The 23,769-nt window shown below is 44.9% G+C and overlaps 1 protein-coding gene across 1 annotated transcript in view; it reads right to left on the minus strand.

Moving 5' to 3' along the window:
• The window catches only part of LOC118380755 (ETS domain-containing transcription factor ERF-like), a 138,433-nt gene extending 127,238 nt beyond the window's left edge, over positions 1 to 11,195 (minus strand). Inside the window, exon 1 of the mRNA XM_052494824.1 lies at positions 9,938 to 11,195. Coding sequence (XP_052350784.1) covers positions 9,938 to 9,959 — 22 coding nt within the window. The 5' untranslated portion in view covers positions 9,960 to 11,195. The remainder of the gene's footprint in view (positions 1 to 9,937) is intronic.
• Between the last annotated feature and the right edge of the window lie 12,574 nt (positions 11,196 to 23,769).

The following is a 23,769-nucleotide window of genomic DNA, read 5'->3' on the forward strand; positions in this document are numbered from 1 at the left end:
CTGTGTGTGTGGATCACACACACACACCAACAGATCCCGAAGGCACGGTTAGGCTGATAACAGACAATTACAGTGCAGTTTAAATGGAGCAAATCCCTCCTGTTTCTCTCAGGCTCTGACCACACACAGCTGTTAGAACCACCTATAACGCTCTATAGACTAGGTCTCATGTGGGGGAAATGGACCGTGAGAGTCGACCACACACCATCAAGTGGTCAAGCGTAAAACTTTGAGGGCCAGTCAAGGGCAGAGTAGGGCTGAGGGCTAGGGGCCTCACAATATGATATTATCACAATGTTTAGGTGCCGGTACGATATGTGTTGTGATTTTCACGATTCTATATGTATCGCAATTCGATACTATGATATTATTGCGATTCGATGTTCCAAACATGCCGCTCACCATACATCTACTGCAGGAGGACAAGAGAGAGTCAGGAGAAAACAAGTTTTGATCAGTCATGGAAATAAAAGTGCTGACAATAAATTGGCTCCATCTAAAAACAAATCTGAGAACAAGCTATGAAGAATGACACCGGAGTTTTGGTGCAGGTACTGCCAACCCGTGCAAAAATAATATTGCGATATTGTCATAACGATTTTCGCATGCCAAAAATATCTATTATTTAGAACGCAAGTACAGGTATTCGGACATGGCCCAGAGCGAGGGACAGAGCGAGGTACAGTCTCTCCTCTTGTCAAAGCAGCCTCCAAACCCTGAGCTGCTCTGCTTCATTATGAGTACAATGAGAGGTCCCACTAGCCCCACTAGAGGTCGACCGATTAATTAGGGCCGATTTCAAGTTCATAACAATCGGTAATCCGCATTTTTGGATGACGATTATTTACATTTACATTTAAGTCATTTAGCAGACGCTCTTATGCGATTACATTGCAATCCACGAGGAGACTGTGTAGCAGGCTGACCACCTGCAGCAAGGAGCCAAGGTAAGTTGCTAGCTAGCATTAAACTTATCTTATAAAAAACAATCAATCTTAACATAATCGCTAGTTAACCTAGTAATATCATCAACTATGTGTAGTTAACTAGCTTGTCCTGCATTGCATATACTCAGTGCGGTGCTTGTTCATTTATCATCGAATCACAGCCTACTTCGCCAAACGGGTGATGATTTAACAAAAGCGCATTCGTAAAAAAAGCACAATCGTTACACTAATGTACCCAACCATAAACATCAATGCCTTTCTTAAAATAAATACACAAGTGTAAACCTCCATACACAAGTATTAAACCTCCATATTTAGTTAAAATAAATTCATGTTAGCAGGTAATATTAATTTGGGAAATTGTATTGCTTCTCCTGCATTCAGTACAAACAGAGTCAGGGTATATGCAGCAGTTTGGGCCACCTGGCTCGATGCAAACTGTGTGAAAACCATTTCTTCCTAACAAAGACCACAATTAATTTGCCAGAATTTTACATAATTATGACATTACATTGAAGGTTGTGCAATGTAACAGCAATATTTAGACTTAGGGTTGTCACCCGTTCAATAAAATACAGAGCGGTTCTGTATTTCACTAAAATAATAAATGTTTTGTTTTCGAAATTATAGTTTCTGGATTTGACCATATTAACTTCTCTAGGGTAGGGGGCAGCATTTGGAATTTTGGATGAAAAGCGTGCCCAAATTAAACTTCCTTCTTCTCAGGCCCAGAAGATAGGATATGCATATAATTGGTAGATTTGGATAGAAAACACTCTATAGTTTCCAAAACTGTTAAAATAGTGTCTGCGCGTATAACATAACTGATTTAGAAGGCAAAAACCTGAGAAAAATCCATTCAGGAAGTAGGATTTTTTTCTCAATTTTTTTTCTATTCAATGCCATTACAGTATCCATTGACTTAGGACTCAAATTGCAGTTACTATGCCTTCCACTAGATGTCAACAGTCTTTAGAAATTGTTTCAAGCTTGTATTCGGAAAAATGAGGGAGTAAGAGCAGTCTGAATGAGTGGACCCTGCCGTGTCAAAGAGCTTTTTCATGCGCACGACCGAGAGTGCCTTTCTTGTTTATCCTTTATATTGACAACGTTATTGTCCGGGTGAAATAGTATCGATTATTTAGGCTAAAAAGAACCTGAGGATTGATTATGAACATTGTTTGACATGTTTCTACGAACTTTACTATTTGGATTTTTTTGTCTGCCTGTTGTGACTGCGTTTGAGCCTGTGGATTACTGAAGAAAATGCGAACAAAATGGAGGTTTTGGGATATAAAGAGACTTCATCAAACAAAAGGAACATTTATTGAATAAATGAATGTCTTCTGAGTGCAACCATATGAAGATCAAAGGTAAGTGATTCATTTTCTCTCTATTTCTGACTTGTGTAACTCTTCTACTTGGCTGGTTACTGTTTGTAATGATTTGTCTGCTGGGCTATGATCTCAAATAATCGTAAGGTATGCTTTCACAATAAATCCTTTTTTAAATCTGACACTGTGGTTGGATTCACAAGAAGTTAATCTTTAAACCTATGTAAAATAGTTGTATCTTTTCTGAATAATAATAATGAGTATTTCTGTATTTGAATTTTGTGCTCTGCAATCTCACTGGACGTTGGGACCCTGGGGAGGTTAATGACCAAAGGCTCGAATTTCTGTGTGTTTATTATATTATACCGAAGTCTGATTATGATGTTTGATAGAGCTGTCTGACAGAGGTGGTAGGCAGCATCAGGCTCGTAAGCATTAATTCAAACAGCACTTTCCTGCATTTGCCAGAAGCTCTTCGCAATGCTTGAAGCATAGTGCTTTTAATGACTTCAAGCCTATCAACTCCCGAGATTAGGCTGGCAACACTAAAGTGCCTATAAGAACCTCCAATAGTCAAAGGTATATAGAGGTCGACCGATTATGATTTTTCAACGCCGACACCGATTAATCTGACTATTTTTTTTGTATTTTTTATTTGTAATAATGACAATTACAACAATACTGAATGAACACTTATTTTAACTTAATATAATACATAAATAAAAATCTATTTAGCCTCAAATAAATAATGAAACAATATGGTTTAAATAATGCAAAAACAAAGTGTTGGAGAAGAAAGTAAAAGTGCAATATCTTCTTTGCTCAGAACATGAGAACATAAGGAACCACCAGCTTTCATTTAACATGAGTCTTCAATATTCCCATGTAAGAATTTTAGGTTGTAGTTATTATAGGACTATTTCTCTTGCATCCCTGGGTCAGTAGTAGTCATATTACTGGTACCTAATCATTACCACCACCCTTGATCTCATACCCAACCCCAGGCAGGTGATATGGTGCCTTATCAACAGGTCCAGGACCTGTCTTCCTGTGTCATGTTGGTTCTATTCCATCTAGTAGTAATAGCTAACCACGGACAAAGCCTGATTTCAGATCAGTTGACCTAATGTAACCTCTCAGATAAAATAATTTGTGCTAAATCAAATTACCAAACACTACCATCAATTGATTGGCACTTATTGAAAATCAGGAAATAGACTATTTGTCCATTTTCATTATAAATATAAAACACTTGCTATATTCTTGATAGAGTTCCTGATTTTCAGGCCTGAATAAAATAGTAATTCCTTATTACTCAGGATGGAAAAATCACAGCATCAACAGATTAGTGTCTGGTAACATTAGACACATAGCGAGCAGGCAGAGTATTATTTATTTTTATATAACCAGGTAGGCCAGTTGAGAACAAGTTCTCATTTACAACTGTGACCTGGCCAAGATAAAGTAAAGCAGTGCGACAAAAACAACAGAGTTACACAAATAAACGTACAGTCAATAACACAATAGAAAATAAAGATTTTTCTATTTATGTACAGTGTGTGTAGAAGAGTAGGGAGGTAAGGCAATAAATAGGCCAGAGGGGAAATAATTACAATTTAGCATTAACACTGGAGTGATAGATGTGCAGATGATGAAGTGCAAGTAGAGATACTGGGGTGCAAAAGAGCAAGAGGATAAATAATATGGGGATGAGGTAGTAGGTTGTTCTATTTACAGATTGGCTGTGTACAGGTACAGTGATCGGTAAGCTGCTCTGACAGCTGATGCGTAAAGTTACAGAGGGAGATTTAAGTCTCCAGCTTCAGTGATTTTTCTCATGCGTTCCAGTCATTGGCAGCAGGGAACTGGAAAGGCGGCCAAAGGAAGTGTTGGCTTTGGGGATGACCATTGAAATATACCTGCTGGAGCGCGTGCTACGGGTGCGTGTTGCTATGGTGACCAGAGTGTTGGAGGCTATTTTGTAAATGACATCGCTGAAGTCAAAGATTGGTAGGAGAATCAGTTTTATGAGAGTATGTTTGGCAGCATGAGTGAAGGAGGCTTTGTTGCGAAATAGGAAGCCGATTCTAGATTTAATTTTGGATTGGAGATGTTTAAGTCTGAAAGGAGAGTTTACAGTCTAACCAGACAGCTAGGTATTTGTAGATAAAAAAGCTTAGAGAACAGATCATCCCTATCTACAAACTATTAGATTGTTATAAATAGGATGTAGCATTCTCATTCTGGCAATGAACATAGATTGTAATGAGTGAAGAGGCATTTGTTAAGGGTTAAAACTCCTAACCAGGCCTACAGAGCACAGCAACAGGACAACTGGAGAGTGAGTGAGAGATAAAGGCCTGCTGGGATTAAAGCCTCATAATAATGTGACTATTTGAAGTCTCTATTATTAGGGCAGATTTGTGGTTAGATAATGCCTCGGTTAAAGGTCAACTGTGTTTGTCAACACGGTTAATTAGAGAGTGAAGGAGTGGGACTTGCACAAGCACAAGCACGGACACACAACACGCACACAAGGTCGACACACTTTCAAGTGAACGCGAACACAAACCCAACAACAGCACTTTATACATGTGTACATGACACCGCTCAAACACACTCGCTCTGGTATACACACATCCAAAACACACACACTAGTCTTGGGTACACACACACACTTCCCAACACAGAACCAAACAAACACTCTAGTAGAAGGGCCACTTGTGGTGGGGTGTGGTGATGTCATCAGCCCCCTCCTCAGGGCTGTTTCTCTGGGGTAGGGTTGTACTGGAATGTGGCAGAAAGGGAAGGGGGTGGAGGTTAGAGAGGTTAGGGAGGAGAGCAGAGGCCATGGGGCTCACACAGTCCATCCATCAGGCACTACAGAACAGGCATGGCTCTATATAAGCCACAGAGCCACTACAGAACAGGCATCACCGTTGTGTTGTACACAAAACCAAATTATTCTTGGGAGAGAACACCCCCATAAGATAAGAGAGGCCTGCTTCATCTCAAGTCCCTGTGATGTCAGGCATAGCCTTTATTTTAGTGAAATAAATACAAATATGCAGAGTTGGCATTAAATGTGACTGAGCTTCCTGATGTTGTATGTATGGGGGAAGCTGGTTAGTTATGTGCTTCACAACATGCAAGAGAGAGCAGGAACAAACTTATGCCAGAATTTCAGGAATGAGCTGACTTAACTAGCGAGCTTGATGGTCCCTGTTTGACCTATTTGGAATCCCCATATAATCATGGCCTCTTTTTACAGTGTCATCGTTCACTGTTGCTCACCTTTGATAGGCCTCAGACTACAAACCAGCTGACACATTGACTGCAGCCACATGTGTTGCATACTTGATACAAAGCGCATATTTAGCTTGAGTTGATCATACTATTGAAGGTGAGATCACCAAATCTATGATCTTTTGTCACATTAGGCCAATATCACGTTACATCTCAAAACAACAGCTTTGGAACAAGTGCAAAAACGAAACATGCTAAACTTCTTCACTAATTAGACAGGAGATTTTGCTTATACTACTTGACTATAGACCTACACAACATCTAAGATAAACCAGTCAGGGATGACATGATTATCAGTCACCTTCAATATGAAAGCGTGCCGCTGATAGTGAAATGATACTAATCTAGCACACAGCAAAGATATACAAATTCTGACCACTTCCTCTTCCGATGCCGTACAGTACAGTACAAACCCATCTGCACCAGATATCGACACGGGCCATTCACACAGACACTGTGAAGTCAGGCATCGCACTGTGTGAAAGCCGCAGTAAAAACAGTCATGGACAATTCTCGTTCATTCGTTTCAGTTTGAGTGGTAGTGTTTGTACAGTGATTGAGTCAATGCGGAGTGGACAGATGCATTAACATGGGAATTACGTGGATCGGTGGGCGTGAATGAAGTGAAGGGTGCGGTCATCCTGACCCATTAAAGAAGCCGAGCCATGATGGATAGTGTAGATAGAATGGCGGTGTGGCAGATGTACAGTGGAAGTCGGAAGTTTACATACACTTGGGTTTGAGTCATTAAAACTTGTTTTTCAACCACTCCACAAATTTCTTGTGAACAAACTATAGTTTTGGCAAGTCAGTTAGGACATCTACTTTGTGCATGACACAAGTAATCTTTCCAACAATTGTTTACAGACAGATCATTTCACTGTATCACAATTCCAGTGGGTCACTTAGTCACACACTAAGTTGACTGTGCCTTTAAACAGCTTGGAAAATTCCAGAAAATTTGAGTCAATTGGAGGTGTAGCTGTGGGTGTATTTCAAGGCCTATCTTCAAACTCAGTGCCTCTTTGCTTGACATCATGGGAAAATAAAAAAGATCTCAGGAAAAAAAAAAATTGTAGACCTCCATAAGTCTGGATCATTATTGGGAGCAATTTCCAAATGCCTGAAGGTACCACGTTCATCTGTACAAACAATAGTACACAAGTATAAACACCATGGGACCACGCAGCCGTCATACCGCTCATGAACATACTTTGGTGAGAAAAGTGCAAATCAACCCCAGAACAACAGCAAAGGACCTTGTGAAGATCGACATAACACCAAAAGGCTGCTCAGCAAGGAAGAAGCCACTGCTCCAAAACCGCCATTAAAAAAAAGCCAGACTACGGTTTGCAACTGCACATGGGGACAAAGATTGTGCTTTTTGGAGAAATGTCCTCTGGTCTGATGAAACAAAAATAGAACTGTTTGGCCTTAATGACCATTGTTATATTTGGAGGAAAAAGGGGAAGCTTGCAAGCCGAAGAACACCATCCCAACTGTGAAGCACGGGGGTGGCAGCATCATGTTGTGGGGGTTCTTTGCTGCAGGAGGGACTGGTGCACTTCACAAAATAGATAGCATCATGAGGATGGGCAATTATGTGGATATATTGAAGCAACATCTCAAGACATCAGTCAGGAAGTTAAAGCTTGGTCGCAAATGGGTCTTCCAAATGGACAATGACCCCAAGCATACTTCCAACGTTGTGGCAAAATGGCTTAAGGACAACAAAGTCAAGGTATTGGAGTGGCCATCACAAAGCCCTGACCTCATCCTATAGAAAATGTGTGGGAAGAACTGAAAAAGCATGTGCGAGCAAGGAGGCCTACAAACCTGACTCAGTTATACCAGCTCTGTCAGGAGGAATGAGGCAAAATTCACCCAACTTATTGTGGGAAGCTTGTGGAAGGCTACCCAAAACATTTGACCCAAGTTAAACAATTTAAAGGCAATGCTACCAAATACTAATTGAGTGTATGTAAACTTCTGACCTACTGGGAATGTGATGAAAGAAATAAATGATTAAATTATTCTCTCTACTATTATTCTTACATTTCACATTCTTAAAATAAATTGCTGATCCTAACTGACCTAAGACAGGGAATTTTTACTAGGATTAAATGTCAGGAATTATGAAAAACTGAGTTTAAATGTGTTTGGCTAAAGTGTATGTAAACTTCCCGACTTCAACTGTATATAGGTCTGGAAACAAGTTCATACATTGTAGTGCCGGCATGTGTTTTTAAAGAGAAACAAATGTAACAATGCAATGGTTGCTGCACCTTTGATGATTTCCATAAAACAGTTTCCCAGCCAGTGATCTGGCATAACCAGTTGACTCCCCTGCCAGATTTAATACTGGCTCACAATATTGATTTTTTTATTAAATGAATTAACTTGATTGGTTGGTTGTATTGTCTCCTGTTATGGAACCTAATTGGTTATATCACCATTACATGGTAAATAACAAGCACATAGCCTACAGTTGAGAAGTCCGCAATTTGGCAAATATGAAATAGCTGATGTTGAGTTTCGGCAGTCAGCGAGACGCATCTATAGCCCTAGGCCAATCGCAATATTTCAAAATTAAATTGTGGGATAAACACAAAAGTCACATATAGTCCAAATGATTTAAGTGCAAAGTGTAGTTTATTCCCATTCGTAGGATACACCAGGACTAATATCTTGGCACTAGTGGAGAGTGTCGACCATATCTCTGGTGAGTGCGCATATTCACTGTCTTTATCATTGGGCGAGTCAGTGCCACTGGAAAGTTGATTACAATAATTTCCTCTTCAATTGTAGATAGAAGTCATATTGTACAATTTGTCTCCCCTTTTCGTAGGCCTAGATTAGATGGTTACATTAAAGACAAGGTTGTTTTTATTGATTTCAGTTTGTCAGTGTCAGCAGAGTAGCCTAGGCCTAACCTGCAATTTGTGTAGTAGGCTATTAAAAGATTCTGATGTCTCCAGACATGTAAAGTGTTGTAGAATTGCATGAAATGTGTTTATCAGCTAGGGCTGAGCTGCTTCCCCAAAGGTGAAACTCCAGCGCCACCTATGATGCGGTGTGTTTCATTGTTTGTTTACGGTCGGACTCAGATAGTTGGTCTGTTTTGTCAGCGGCTCAGTCACTGTTACTCATCCCCAGACATCTGCCTTCATCACTGATCATTACTAAAGTGAAAACGAGATTAACGTTTAATTATTGCTTGAAATATGCCTAAAGCGTTATTGTAAACTGCAAACATCAGAAACGACAGGATTTATTCAAACGTCTTGGGATTCGACAAAGCCTCCACCTTCGAGAATGACAATCCATTGAAACGTTCACCCGTCTCTCTAGCTCCGCGGCCTTCATAACTAACCAAGCATGGTTTTCTCGCAAAGTAAACAAAACAAATTATTCACTTGCATTTTCACTGCTCTAACTAAATATATGTGTTGTGCGAATGACAACGTAATCTGAACGGTGAATTAAGAGTGAATTTGGCCGATTGAAGATGCTTCGAAAACTTGTCCATAGACTTTCTACGAACGGGTGAGGGGAAAATCCCAACATGGATTCCGCAACATTCCACGGCTGGGTCCGTGCAGTTACTTTGCAGAACTTATTGAAGCACGATACAAACAAAGCACGAATTAATCAGATTCGATTATGACAGGTTCATACATAAAACAGTAGCATTTGACGTTTCTGAGAAAATAGACCCTAAAAGGTGGCCACATATTTAAAAGCTATGTCGACCAAACAGCGGAGAAATACAAACTTGACGGGATGCATAGGATGACAAACAAGCAACACCTTGTAAATGACCAAATTAAACTAAACTCTTAAACAACACCGGTAGATAGGTCTAATCTTCCATAAAGTGTCTGGTTCATATGATTCACCACAACTCAACCAATCGTTTAATTTCCTTTTCGAGTATTAAAAGTGGATGTCCGCTTGCAAAAGCTTCCATTTTGAATGTCTCACTAAAGCAACTCAACTTCAGCTACATCAACAGGTCGACAATAAATCCACATCAAACTACACAGTAAGTATAAACAACACTTTTGCATCAACTTCAGTTGTACCAACTTATCAAACATAACTGGAGAACGTGTTGAATACTGTATAGCTACAATGCAATGAACTCAAGTCAACCAGCTAACTGTCAAATGCACGGCTAATGTTAGCCAGCTAACCAGCTAGTTAAATGTATTTAACAACTTGTATGACTTTTGTTCACCACTTAATAATTGACAACAACAGAACGTACAACTGGCGAAGACAACCAGCAAGTTCATGATCAAGTTCATCCGGACAAAAGTGGTCGACTTGTGTTTTGCACAAACTTACCCGAATCTCCGGGGGTTTTCATTTTGAGTGTTGCAAGGTAGTTTACGTTAGCTAGCGAGCTTGGTGGATCTCAAGTCAGTAGCGTTTGTGGAAGGAAAAGTCGTCTCCCTCTGAGCCCTTCCTTTGGTTCGGAATGGAACAACGAGGGGGGGAACAGGCTAACGTTAAACTTTCCACTGTTGCTCCACTCGCGGGCCCCTTTGCTTCCACTTTCTTTCCCAATACCCCCTTCCTCAACTGTAGCGATCGGGGTAACGTTACTTTCCCCGAATCGCAGTCAGTTGATGTAGCTCACTGCTGTTTGTCCCACGGCAACTTCGCCTTGTCCTGTTCGAGGTGCAGCGGAACACGGTCAACCGTCCTGACAAGCACACGAACCGAAAACCCGTATCTTTCCTTGTTTGCATATACTTTCACGAACTGTCGAGTTGTTTACTCCATCTCAATCGCATCTTCCCCGTTGTTTGACATATTGTGGCTAAAATAACCGTTCTGTAGAATAGCAGTCGTCCTCTTTAGACTTTCTTTCTTCCTCCACTCACTAACATTCTGTACTCTGTGGCTACTCTTTCTCCTCCCCCTGGTTCCTCTCTCGGGTGTCGTGTTTCGCTCTCTCCTCACCGGGCCGCCCACACGGACAGGGGGCTCTAAGGGGCGGGTCACACCCACTCACCACGAGCCAGGGTGGCGTCACTGCTGCAGCACGCGGCGTCGCCATAGAGACCGCCACAGCGACACTGCCGTGGTGACATCATATCCGTGTCCTACGATTCAAGAGGAGAGAAGACCGTCATCACGTCCTTTTACGTCAATAGCAGGTACTTTCTTCTAATTATCTCTTTTCATTTAATGGTAATTATATTTATTGATGTGGCCAGATTATTAAACCACTGTACAAATGCACAAGGCATTATAACACTAGACTCTGAGCATATTGCAACAGGAACTAAACCAAACTTATACACACTTCCCCCTCTATTTCACATGGTCTACTACACCTCCCTGCTGAATTTGGTGGCAGTGATGGGATATTCCCTGGCCACCTGCGGTCTCAGGAGAAAATATTGCATATATACAATATTGTGTCCTGTCACTCAGGCACTAGTCTGTGGCACTGATGCAGAATTGTCACATTGTCAACAAGTGCAGAGAGGTGGCATCATACATGGCAGGTGAAGTGTGTCTCATGAGCCCTATGTACAACCCCAGCTGCTCATAAGAACAGTCATTGTGTGTGTGTGTGTGTGTGTGTGTGTGTGTGTGTGTGTGTGTGTGTGTGTGTGTGTGTGTGTGTGTGTGTGTGTGTGTGTGTGTGTGTGTGTGTGTGTGTGTGTGTGTGTGTGTGTGTGTGTGTGTGTGTGTGTGTGTGTGTGACACAGACCAATGCGCAGGGACATCAACAGGATAACACTGCAATGTAAAACACATTTAACGACCCCTCTTCCCATGGTGTGATTTGCAAACAGGATCTCTCTGTCCTCCACTAGCTATTCTTCAGGAGGACAGGAAACTCACTCTGTTTTCCCAGATAAGCATCAGAGTGCTGGATGCAGCATTCCCAAATCCAGGAAACGGCGAGCACTATCCCGTCCTGCCTCGTCCTGAGCAGAAGGGCCAGGCTAATGTTTTCCCACGCCCAGACTCCCTGTCAACCACATCTAGGGGAACATTAGCCATTGCATTGTTTTCTCGCCTCCCCCCCTCCCCCTTTCACTTTCCGTCTCTCTCTCGCGCTCCCTCTCTGTCCTCACTCACTTTCTCTGCCTCTGTCGCTCTAGTCTTATCTCTTTCAGTTTCAATCTGTTGTCCTCTTTGTCCATCCACCTCTCATCCTATCTCCATATCGCTCTTTCATTTGAAGAGCACTTCAGCATCCCCCAAGCTCTTCACAGAGGAAGTATGGTTGGAGAGAGAAGCGAGAGATGAAGAATAAAGAAAAAGAGTGAGTCGGGGATGAAACATGAAATTAAACCATTAAAATGGTGGAGAACAAATGGCCTTTCTGTCCATCTATCAATTGCTCACGTGTGTGTGTGTGTGTGCATTCATGTGTACGAGTGTCCACCCCCTTTTAAAAGGTGCTCTATGGTAATCCAAGTAGAGGAGATGACATTTTCATAGAAATCTACAGCACAGTACATTCTGAACAATGATAAACACACAGTGCCTCCCTCCCCTTTATGAATGATAAACAGAAGAGGGGGAGGAGGACGACAGAGGTGGGAGAGAGGATGGGAGGGAGGGAGGAGAACAGGGGTGGGAGGGTGGGAGGGAGGAGGACCTGGGTTGGAGAGATGGGTTGAGGGAAGGAGTGAAGGAGGGGAGGAGGACAGTGGTAGAGGGTGGGGGAGGAGGACTCCCACCCACCCTCCACCCCTCTCTCCCACCCCACCCTCCACCCCTGTTCTGTTCCACCCTCCCTGCCCTCTCTCCCACCCCATCCTCCTCCCTACCCCTGTCCTCCTCCCCTTCTGTTTGTCACCTCTCTCTCTCTCCCCACTCTTTTCTATTCACTCTTTCCCATGCCCTCCACTTCTCTCACTCCATCTTCATCCTCTTCTCCTGCCACAACCCTCTCCTCCCCTCTCTCCCTTTTCAATTCAATGTGCTTTATTGGCATGAAATACAGGTAAATATTGCCAAAGCAAAAGAGTTTGTGTTCTTTTTCTCTCCCACTCCACCCTCTGTTGCTGTGCCATCACCCCCCTTGCACCTCTTTCTTATTCTTCCTCTCATTCTGTTCTTCGCCGCCTCTCCCTTGCCTACCTCGCCTTTTCTCCCTCTCTCTCCATCCCTCAGTCTTTCTCTCATGTCAAGTTTGAAGTCTTACAATGCTGTCAAGGTTATGTACTTGTGTGAACTACATAATGCATTACTCACATTCTCCAGACTGTTTTTACATAAAACCCACTGATCATGTTTCATAACAACTGTTGAATTCAAAGTCAACAGGACTTGTCATATTTTTAATTACAGCTTGTCAATATAAAAGCACAAGGACTGCCAATGACATTCATGCCAATATCACGAGAGTCCTGTTTCTATCAGGTGAATAATGTGTGGGGAAAAATCAATGAGTAGCAATTCAAAGCTAATCCTTTTTCCGATGTCACCTAATATTTGTTTTCACAACTGTGTTATTATGTAGTAACATACATTCTACCACTGGTTTGTTGTGTTGACTGGCTGCATAGAACACGTCTCTCTTTAGGCAGTGGAAACACATTGGTCCAGAGTCTCTTGGATGAAATCCTGCCTGAAGCTTCCCTGGATGCTGCTCTTGGTTGTGTACTGATGTATCTCTATTGATATTCCATGACAAAGTGTTCTCAGCCACGGTTACTCTTAAGGATGTGTTCATCTGAAAGAGTCACTCCTCAGATCCTGATTTTAGAACATCTTCATGCTTTCCCACACGTTTGCCTAATCTTCCCTCTCTCTTTCCCTCTCTCTCTTTCCCTCTCTCTCTTTCCCTCTCTCTCTTTCCCTCTCTCTCTTTCCCTCTCTCTCTTTCCCTCTCTCTCTTTCCCTCTCTCTCTTTCCCTCTCGCTCCTTGCTTTTTATTTATCCTGTTCTTCCCTCCGTGCTTGGAGAGTCTCTCCGTTCCTAATGGGAATGACAGACAGACGCTGTGGAGAGAAAGACAGAGATGGTGAAAGAAAGAGAACAGGGACACCCCCAACCCCCACTAACATCACCCGCTGAACCCCTTCCCCAGCTAGACCCTCCAGCCCCCCTTCAATATCACCAGACCATATCCCCCCCAAACCTTGAATGAACCTGATAGATTTACACCAAAACATCCCTCTCCCTTTAAATAGGGGTGTCCAGAACTAGACTCCTAGTGAGCTACAGGTTCTGTTGGCTTTTTTTCCAACCCATCTCTAACACTCCTTATTCAGTAGAGGGCTGGCCCACCCTGATTTAGGAGAACCTACAGACCCGTAGAGAGCTCAGTCTCGTAGCCCGTATGGCAGTGTTTGTGTGCTGGGCTAGAACAAAACCCTGCACACCCTGTGGGTCTCCGAGAGCCAGGACTGAATATACAGTGAGCCCTAATGCCTCCCCTGGTCTGTGGTGCTCCAACACAGATTACTCTGTAATTACCAGGGACAATGGGTGTGGTACCCCACTCAGCATTGCACCACAGGTGCGCGCACACACACACACACACACACACACACACACACACACACACACACAGATTAGGCCTACAGCAAACAGTGGAAATCTACCCGGATTAGGCCAAATACCTGAACAGGGCATTATATGGTGTAATATGCTATGACTCATATGGCTGATGATGTCAAACACACACATACATACACACACACACATACACACACACACACACCTTGTTGCTGCTGAGGGTTGGAGAAAGGTGAAAGAGACTGAAGGGATATTAACCCTAAAAGGTAAAACCTATGATCCTTTTGACCTTGATTTCTCAATCATTGTGTTACATTATTATTATCATTATTATTATTGTTATTATATCATTATTATCATTATTATTATTATCATTATTATTATTGTTATTATATCATTCTTAATATTATTATCATTATGATTATTATTATAATTTATCATTATTATCATTATTTTTATTATCATTATTAATATTATCATTATTATCATTGTCAGTATTATAAAAATGTCTACTTAACACCTCAGCTTGGAAAGAGAGAGACACTTTGAGGGGACTGGGAAAGAGGGTTCAAGTAGATGAGAAGGATTAGAGGAGGCCAAAGAATGAAAGAGTTGGTGGTTGAAAGGACAACAAGCTGCCTGGTGTTGGAGGGTGGTGGTTGAAAGGACAACAAGCTGCCTGGTGTTGGAGGGTGGTGGTTGAAAGGACAACAAGCTGCCTGGTGTTGGAGGGTGGTGGTTGAAAGGACAACAAGCTGCCTGGTGTTGGAGGGTGGCGGTTGAAAGGACAACAAGCTGCCGGGTGTTGGAGGGTGGAGGTTGAAAGGACAACAAGCTGCCTGGTGTTGGAGGGTGGTGGTTGAAAGGACAACAAGCTGCCTGGTGTTGGAGGGTGGTGGTTGAAAGGACAACAAGCTGCCTGGTGTTGGAGGGTGGTGGTTGAAAGGACAACAAGCTGCCTGGTGTTGGAGGGTGGTGGTTGAAAGGACAACAAGCTGCCTGGTGTTGGAGGGTGGAGGTTGAAAGGACAACAAGCTGCCTGGTGTTGGAGGGTGGTGGTTGAAAGGACAACAAGCTGCCTGGTGTTGGAGGGTGGTGGTTGAAAGGACAAACAAGTTACCTGGTGTTGGAGGGTGGTGGTTGAAAGGACAACAAGCTGCCTGGTGTTGGAGGGTGGTGGTTGAAAGGACAACAAGCTGCCTGGTGTTGGAGGGTGGAGGTTGAAAGGACAACAAGCTGCCTGGTGTTGGAGGGTGGTGGTTGAAAGGACAACAAGCTGCCTGGTGTTGGAGGGTGGAGGTTGAAAGGACAACAAGCTGCCTGGTGTTGGAGGGTGGCTGCCTGGTGTTGGAGGGTGGTGGTTGAAAGGACAAACAAGCTGCCTGGGTTGAAAGGACAACAAGCTGCCGGGTGTTGGAGGGTGGAGGTTGAAAGGACAACAAGCTGCCGGGTGTTGGAGGGTGGAGTTGAAAGGACAACAAGCTGCCGGGTGTTGGAGGGTGGTGGTTGAAAGGACAACAAGCTGCCGGGTGTTGGAGGGTGGTGGTTGAAAGGACAACAAGCTGCCGGGTGTTGGAGGGTGGAGGTTGAAAGGACAACAAGCTGCCTGGTGTTGGAGGGTGGAGGTTGAAAGGACAACAAGCTGCCTGGTGTTGGAGGGTGGAGGTTGAAAGGACAACAAGCTGCCTGGTGTTGGAGGGTGGTGGTTGAAAGGACAACAAGCTGCCTGGTGTTGGAGGGTGGAGGTTGAAAGGACAACAAGCTGCCGGGTGTTGGAGGGTGGTGGTTGAAAGGACAACAAGCTGCCTGGTGTTGGAGGTTGAAAGGACAACAAGCTGCCTGGTGTTGGAGGGTGGAGGTTGAAAGGACAACAAGCTGCCGGGTGTTGGAGGGTGGTGGTTGAAAGGACAACAAGCTGCCGGGTGTTGGAGGGTGGTGGTTGAAAGGACAACAAGCTGCCGGGTGTTGGAGGGTGGCGGTTGATGCCCCTGTGAAAGAAGGGAGAGGGGGGAAAAGTGATGAAAGCAAGTAAACATGGGGAGAATAAGAGTGAGGAGTGGAGAGAGAGAGTCAATGGGCTCTTTGTCATCAAAGAACTTGTTTATTTTCAAGCTTGCCACTCCAACTGTCAGGATCACACCATCTCTCTCTCTCTCTCTCTGTCTCTGCCTTGCTTTCTCTCTCCTTCTAGGGTCAAGTTTTAAGGTCTCTATCATCTTCAACCAATTTGATGTTTGTCTGTACGTATGTCTTTGTGTCAGTCAACATTGTCCAGCAGGAGAATTCCTCTGTAGTCTCCCTACCTGTGGCATTGGCATGCGCTCTCTACACAGCTTCCCTCTGCATGTTTAGTCTCTCACCATTCTTCTACTCCATTATCTCTCTCTCCCCCTTTTCACTGTTCTCTCACTTTCTCTCTTTCATGTTCACCCTCCATCCTCTCTCCCTTTCCCTGGTCTCTTTCTGTCCCCTTTTCACTCTTTCCTCTCTCTCTCCCTCCCTCTTTCTGCCTCCCTTTTCACTGTTCTCTCACTTTCTCTCTTTCATGTTCACCCTCCATCCTCTCTCCCTTTCCCTGGTCTCTTTCTGCCTTCCTTTTCCCCGTCCCTCTCTCTCTCCCTCCCTCTTTCTGCCTGCCTTTTCCCCGTCCCTCTCTCTCTCCCACCCTCTTTCTGCCTTCCTTTTCCCCGTCCCTCTCTCTCTCCCTCCCTCTTTCTGCCTCCCTTTTCCCCGTCCTTCTCTCTCTCCCTCCCTCTTTCTGCCTCCCTTTTCCCCATCCCTCTCTCTCTCCCTCCCTCTTTTTCCTGCCTTTTCCCCGTCCCTCTCTCTCTCCCTCCCTCTTTCTGCCTCCCTTTTCCCCGTCCCTCTCTCTCTCCCTCCCTCTTTCTGCCTGCCTTTCCCTGTCCCTCTCTCTCTCCCTCCCTCTTTCTGCCTTCCTTTTCCCCGTCCCTCTCTCTCTCCCTCTCTCTTTCTGCCTTCCTTTTCCCCGTCCCTCTCTCTCCCTCCCTCTTTCTGCCTTCCTTTTCCCCGTCCCTCTCTCTCTCCCTCTCTCTTTCTGCCTCCCTTTTCCCCATCCCTCTCTCTCTCCCTCCCTCTTTCTGCCTCCCTTTTCCCCGTCCCTCTCTCTCTCCCTCCCTCTTTCTGCCTCCCTTTTCCCCGTCCCTCTCTCTACCAGCTGGTATTTGTACATTAGTAATGGGATTACCACAGTGAACGTTGGAGCAGGGAGAGAGAAGGGGGGGAAGTCACAGTGGAGAAGGCGTAACACAGAGGAAGAGAGAGGGGCAACAGTAGGGAGGTTAAGGTGGGGAGAAGAGAGACTGATAATTGAGGAAGTAGACAATGCCGGATATTCTGATGATTGTAAATGGAATGTCACAGATTGAGTTTTGCCAGTGACATGCAGAGAATCCAAGCACACACACACACAATACGTGTCCTAGTATACCCACAGAAGTACACCTGACTCTCTTTTAGAAGACAGCTTCAATGTAGCACTGGCATTCCAATGCATGCCAGCTTAAAACCAGCCCCTGGCACTATTTCCATCACCCTAGAGCTAGACAGAAAGCCACACATTTAATGTAGGATTACCATGGCAATGACCGAGCTAGTAAAGAACAAAAAGCTCATTTTGCAGTCTGTAAAGTCTGGAAAAAGTATGCAGGGTGGACCGTAATAAAATGGGGAGGTGGGAGGTGGAAAGAGAGGGTAATGTGAGCGCTGGAGAGAAGCACAGAGAATGTGTGTTATATTAAACCAATGTCTGGCAGTGTGTCAAGCCTGAAATACAATGAGTAAGATAATTATAGGTCCAATGCAGTTTTTTTTTTATCCCAATAGCGAATCATTTCTGGGTAAAAATGAAGTACCTTACTGTGATTGTTTTCAATTAAAAAGGTAACAAAACAAAAAAAGTTACATATCTTTTTAGTAAAGCACAATTTCTCAACCAATAATTTTGCTTGGACTGTCTGGAAGTGGTCAGAGTGGGGAGGGGGAAACTGAAAACTAGCTGTTGGCAGAGAGTTTTGGAACTCTCATTCTTACTGGTCTATTAACCAATTTATGCTGTTAATGCCACCAGGCAGGCCAAAACTTCATCCCGCCAAAACAGGCTCAAATTTCAGGCAGTCTTATCAAACGGCTCTTACAATAAAAAGGTATTATCATCATTTTCCCAGTATTATTCCAACCTCATAATGTGACAGTACAGTATGCACAGCATAAAACACAGGTAAATCACATTTTGGACAGCGATGGGCCTTTAATGGCAGAAAGACCATGCTCATTTAGTCATCGTCCCCTAACCCACTGGCTCCAGGTCATCTATAAGTCTTTGCTAGGTAAAGCCCCTGGTCATCTCAGCTCACTGGTCACCATAGCAACAACCATCCGTAGTACGCACTCCAGTAGGTATATATGGCCGTGAAGCTGGAGACTTATATCTCCCTCTGTTAACTTTACGTATCAGCTGTCAGAGCAGCTTACCGATCACTGTACCTGTACACAGCCAATCTGTAAATAGCACATCCAACTACCTCATCCCCATATTGTTATTTATCTTCTTGCTCTTTCGCACCCCAGTATCTCTACTTGCACATCATCATCTGCACATCTATCACTCCAGTGTTAATGCTAAATTGTAATTATTTTGCCACTATGGCCTATTTATTGCCTTACTTCCCTAATCTTCTATATTTGCACACACTGTACATAGATATTTATATTGTGTTATTGACTGTACGTTTGTTTATGAGTATCTGTGTTGTTGTTTTTGTCGCACTGCTTTGCTTTATCTTGGCCAGGTCGCAGTTGTAAATGAGAACTTGTTCTCAACTGGCCTACCTGGTTAAATAAAGTAAATAAAATAAATAAAAATAATAAAATCAAGACATGACACTGACAGGAGTAGCAAAAAAGGAGAGATAGAAAGTAGGAAGTTCATTTTGGGGGTTTTAAGGTTGCGCTGGGTGTGGGCAGAGACCGAGAGAGAGAGAATGTGAGCAAGGCAGAGAGGTTGTAAAAGGAGAGGGAGGGAGAGAGAGAGAGGTATGCCTGGCACTGTGACAGTTGCTATATTGAGCACAGCGTGTGTGTTGACAGTGTCTCCTGTATCTCACAGAGGAACAAACTCTTCCTATTGGCACAGCTGTGAGCTTCCCTTCTCTCACCCTCTTACCCTCTCATTCCTTCTCTCCCCCCTCTAACCCCTCACTGACCAAATTGTTCTCACCCTTCCTCTCAAAACCACCCCTCCCCTCTCCAATATTGTATCATCCTCTACCTCGCTCACCTCTCTCCTTTTTACCCCCTCTTACCCCCCTTTCTCCATGTATTCCCCCTCCCCCTATCTCTTCTACACATGTCATAGCAGAGCTAGTATTAGATCAGGCAACTGTAGCCCTCTCAGATTAGCTGGCTAGGTGAGAGAGAGAGTGAGTGAGTGAGTGAGTGAGTGAGTGAGTGAGTGAGTGAGTGAGTGAGTGAGTGTTTGTGAGTTAGTATGAGAGAGGTCTGAGTCAGATCCAATCAGTGCTCGCCCCTTCTCCCATCCCCATTACATCATCAGAGCAGGGCCACAGGGCCACTTACCCCCTTCTACCAGATTACACCCCTTTCATCACCCCTCACCCCACTACCAAATGAAACTCATGCCCTGTCCATCTCATGCTCTCAGAGCCAGTCGGAGTGTGTTCAGATAGAATGGTCTAAGACTAGGAGGTTGTGGTTGGGACCCTGATCCTTGGTATGGGCCTTGGTCTCTGGTTGTGCTGTGTGGCATCATTGGCATGTAGACAGCAGGTCTGTGGGTGGTTCAGTGTGTCATACTGTGTCATACTGTGACAGGCCAGTAGCAGTGTCAGTCTAGGGGCGGGCTGCTCTCACTGGAACATGGAACTGCTGTGTTCCACTGGTGAGTCTGGTGAGTGCTGCCCTCCCTCACCCTGGCATGGCTGTGGGTGGTGTAGTAATGTGTCATAGCTGCAGGGGTGGGTTGTGGATTCCTCTCGTGTGTGAGTTTGTTGTGTGTGCTTATTTTGAAAGTTGAAGTTCTGTACAATGGGTTCATTTGTGGTGGGTGCTGATGTAACATGTTATGTTCAAATGGATTCATTTCCTTTGTAGATGTTGTATTGTGGAGAGTTATGGAGTACAGTAAATGCTAACAAAACTAACATATTAAGTTGAAACTGTATAGCATACTGTGTTAAATGTGTTTATTCTAAACAAAGTTTATGCCCTACTGTTGGAACCAGTAGGTCTCCCCACCAGTGTGGGTGCAGTGCTGTTCTAAACCATGTCAGGTTGACTGTTCTGTAGTCCTGAAGTGTGTTCTATTGGTATGTCTATCAGTGTTGAGGGGTACAGCCTTGGTTTCAACAGAGCTACTTACTGTTCTGGAGTGGATTTCTCTGTACTCTGGCTGTTGTGAGTGATGTGTGATACCTGGATGAACGGGTTTCCCTGTTGTACCCACTGTGTGTGTGTGTGTGTGTGTGTGTGTGTGTGTGTGTGTGTGTGTGTGTGTGTGTGTGTGTGTGTGTGTGTGTGTGTGTGTGTGTGTGTGTGTGTGTGTGTGTGTGTGTGTGTGTGTGTGTGTGTGTGTGTGTGTGTGTGTGGTTCTGTGTGTTTGTGTGTGTGCCTCCAGTCTTGTGCCCACTGTGTGGATGAGAGTGGCAACGTGCTTCCAGGCCCTCTCTGTGCCCCCCCTAGTTGCGGGCGAACTGCTCCATGTGCGGTGAGGGGGTGGGAGCAGCAGGAGGGAGCTGACTGAGACTCAGAGTGAGTGGAGGAGAGCATTCAGAGATGACTGACAGTTGCTACAACCAATCTATCCTTTCAAGGACTAAGAGGGAGCAAATCACGATATTATATTCAAACTGGGGTTACCTTTGCTACACTTTGGATCCTTACCATCCTAAACAGGGCATCGCGGAGGCGGTAAGGGACCTGAAGACCTTTAAATTGGATGCACTGATTGACACACTGGTCGACTCCATCGGTCAATATGGGCCCAGATTGTCACCATAGTAATATGATCCTATGTACACAACATGATCAGTGAGTCATTGTGCGGTGGGCGTCAGAAAGCTGCTGTCACACTCACACACTGTTACCACACAGAGTCCTCCACCTCCTACTGTTGCACATAGACACGAAACACGCACACAAACATTCAGCACGCACGCATATGCCACGCACAACACACACACTGGCAAACACACTCAGCATGCGCACGCACAGACGTACAGAGAGCGACAGACGGAGAAAGGGCCAAACACAGTCAGTGATGTTTGTCAATCAACAGATGTCCTATGACTCAGTCGAGAAGGACAGAAAGAGAGAGAGTCAGACTCCTCTTCTCTCTGTCCAGGTCTGCTGCGTGACTACTGCTCATCTGCTGGGTATCATCAGTTGTTGGTCTCACTGATAATCAGGTCCAGGCCTCCACCTAGTGGTGGCCTACTGCTAGAACATGTTGAGCTGACACCTAGTGGTGGCCTACTGCTAGAGCATGTTGAGCTGACACCTAGTGGTGGTCTACTGCTAGAACATGTTGAGCTGACACCTAGTGGTGGCCTACTGCTAGAACATGTTGAGCTGACACCTAGTGGTGGCCTACTGCTAGAACATGTTGAGCTGACACCTAGTGGTGGCCTACTGCTAGAACATGTTGAGCTGACACCTAGTGGTGGCCTACTGCTAGAACATGTTGAGCTGACACCTAGTGGTGGCTTACTGCTAGAGCATGTTGAGCTGACACCTAGTGGTGGCCTACTGCTAGAGCATGTTGAGCTGACACCTAGTGGTGGCCTACTGCTAGAGCATGTTGAGCTGACACCTAGTGGTGGCCTACTGCTAGAACATGTTGAGCTGACACCTAGTGGTGGCCTACTGCTAGAGCATGTTGAGCTGACACCTAGTGGTGGCTTACTGCTAGAGCATGTTGAGCTGACACCTAGTAGTGGTCTACTGCTAGAGCATGTTGAGCTGACACCTAGTGGTGGCCTACTGCTAGAACATGTTGAGGTGACACCTAGTGGTGGCTTACTGCTAGAGCATGTTGAGCTGACACCTAGTGGTGGCCTACTGCTAGATCATGTTGAGCTGACACCTAGTGTTGGCCTACTGCTAGAGCATGTTGAGCTGACACCTAGTGTTGGCCTACTGCTCGAGCATGTTGAGCTGACACCTAGTGGTGGCCTACTGCTAGAGCATGTTGAGCTGACACCTAGTGGTGGCCTACTGCTAGAGCATGTTGAGCTGACACCTAGTGTTGGCCTACTGCTAGAACATGTTGAGCTGACACCTAGTGGTGGCCTACTGCTAGAGCATGTTGAGCTGACACCTAGTAGTGGCCTACTGCTAGAGCATGTTGAGCTGACACCTAGTGTTGGCCTACTGCTAGAACATGTTGAGCTGACACCTAGTGGTGGCCTACTGCTAGAACATGTTGAGCTGACACCTAGTGGTGGCCTACTGCTAGAGCATGTTGAGCTGACACCTAGTAGTGGCCTACTGCTAGAACATGTTGAGCTGACACCTAGTGGTGGTCTACTGCTAGAACATGTTGAGCTGACACCTAGTGGTGGCCTACTGCTAGAGCATGTTGAGCTGACACCTAGTAGTGGCCTACTGCTAGAACATGTTGAGCTGACACCTAGTGGTGGCCTACTGCTAGAGCATGTTGAGCTGACACCTAGTGGTGGCCTACTGCTAGAGCATGTTGAGCTGACACCTAGTGGTGGCCTACTGCTAGAGCATGTTGAGCTGACACCTAGTAGTGTCTTATTGCTAGAGCATGTTGAGCTGACACCCAGTGGTGGCCTACTGCTAGAGCATGTTGAGCTGACACCTAGTAGTAGCTTACTGCTAGAGCATGTTGAGCTGACACCTAGTGGTGGCCTACTGCTAGAGCATGTTGAGCTGACACCCAGTAGTGGCCTACTGCTAGAGCATGTTGAGCTGACACCTCGTAGTGGCTTACTGCTAGATCATGTTGAGCTGACACCTAGTGGTGGCCTACTGCTAGAGCATGTTGAGCTGACACCTAGTGGTGGCTTACTGCTAGAGCATGTTGAGCTGACACCTAGTACTGGTCTACTGCTAGAGCATGTTGAGCTGACACCTAGTGGTGGCCTACTGCTAGAACATGTTGAGGTGACACCTAGTGGTGGCTTACTGCTACAGCATGTTGAGCTGACACCTAGTGGTGGCCTACTGCTAGAGCATGTTGAGCTGACACCTAGTGTTGGCCTACTGCTCGAGCATGTTGAGCTGACACCTAGTGGTGGCCTACTGCTAGAGCATGTTGAGCTGACACCTAGTGGTGGCCTACTGCTAGAGCATGTTGAGCTGACACCTAGTGTTGGCCTACTGCTAGAACATGTTGAGCTGACACCTAGTGGTGGCCTACTGCTAGAGCATGTTGAGCTGACACCTAGTGGTGGCCTACTGCTAGAACATGTTGAGCTGACACCTAGTGGTGGCCTACTGCTAGAGCATGTTGAGCTGACACCTAGTGGTGGCCTACTGCTAGAGCATGTTGAGCTGACACCTAGTGGTGGCCTACTGCTAGAGCATGTTGAGCTGACACCTAGTAGTGGTCTACTGCTAGAGCATGTTGAGCTGACACCTAGTGGTGGCCTACTGCTAGAACATGTTGAGGTGACACCTAG

The sequence above is a fragment of the Oncorhynchus keta genome, chromosome 34 (genome assembly GCF_023373465.1).
Source record: "Oncorhynchus keta strain PuntledgeMale-10-30-2019 chromosome 34, Oket_V2, whole genome shotgun sequence".
Classification (NCBI taxonomy): Eukaryota; Metazoa; Chordata; class Actinopteri; order Salmoniformes; family Salmonidae; genus Oncorhynchus; species Oncorhynchus keta.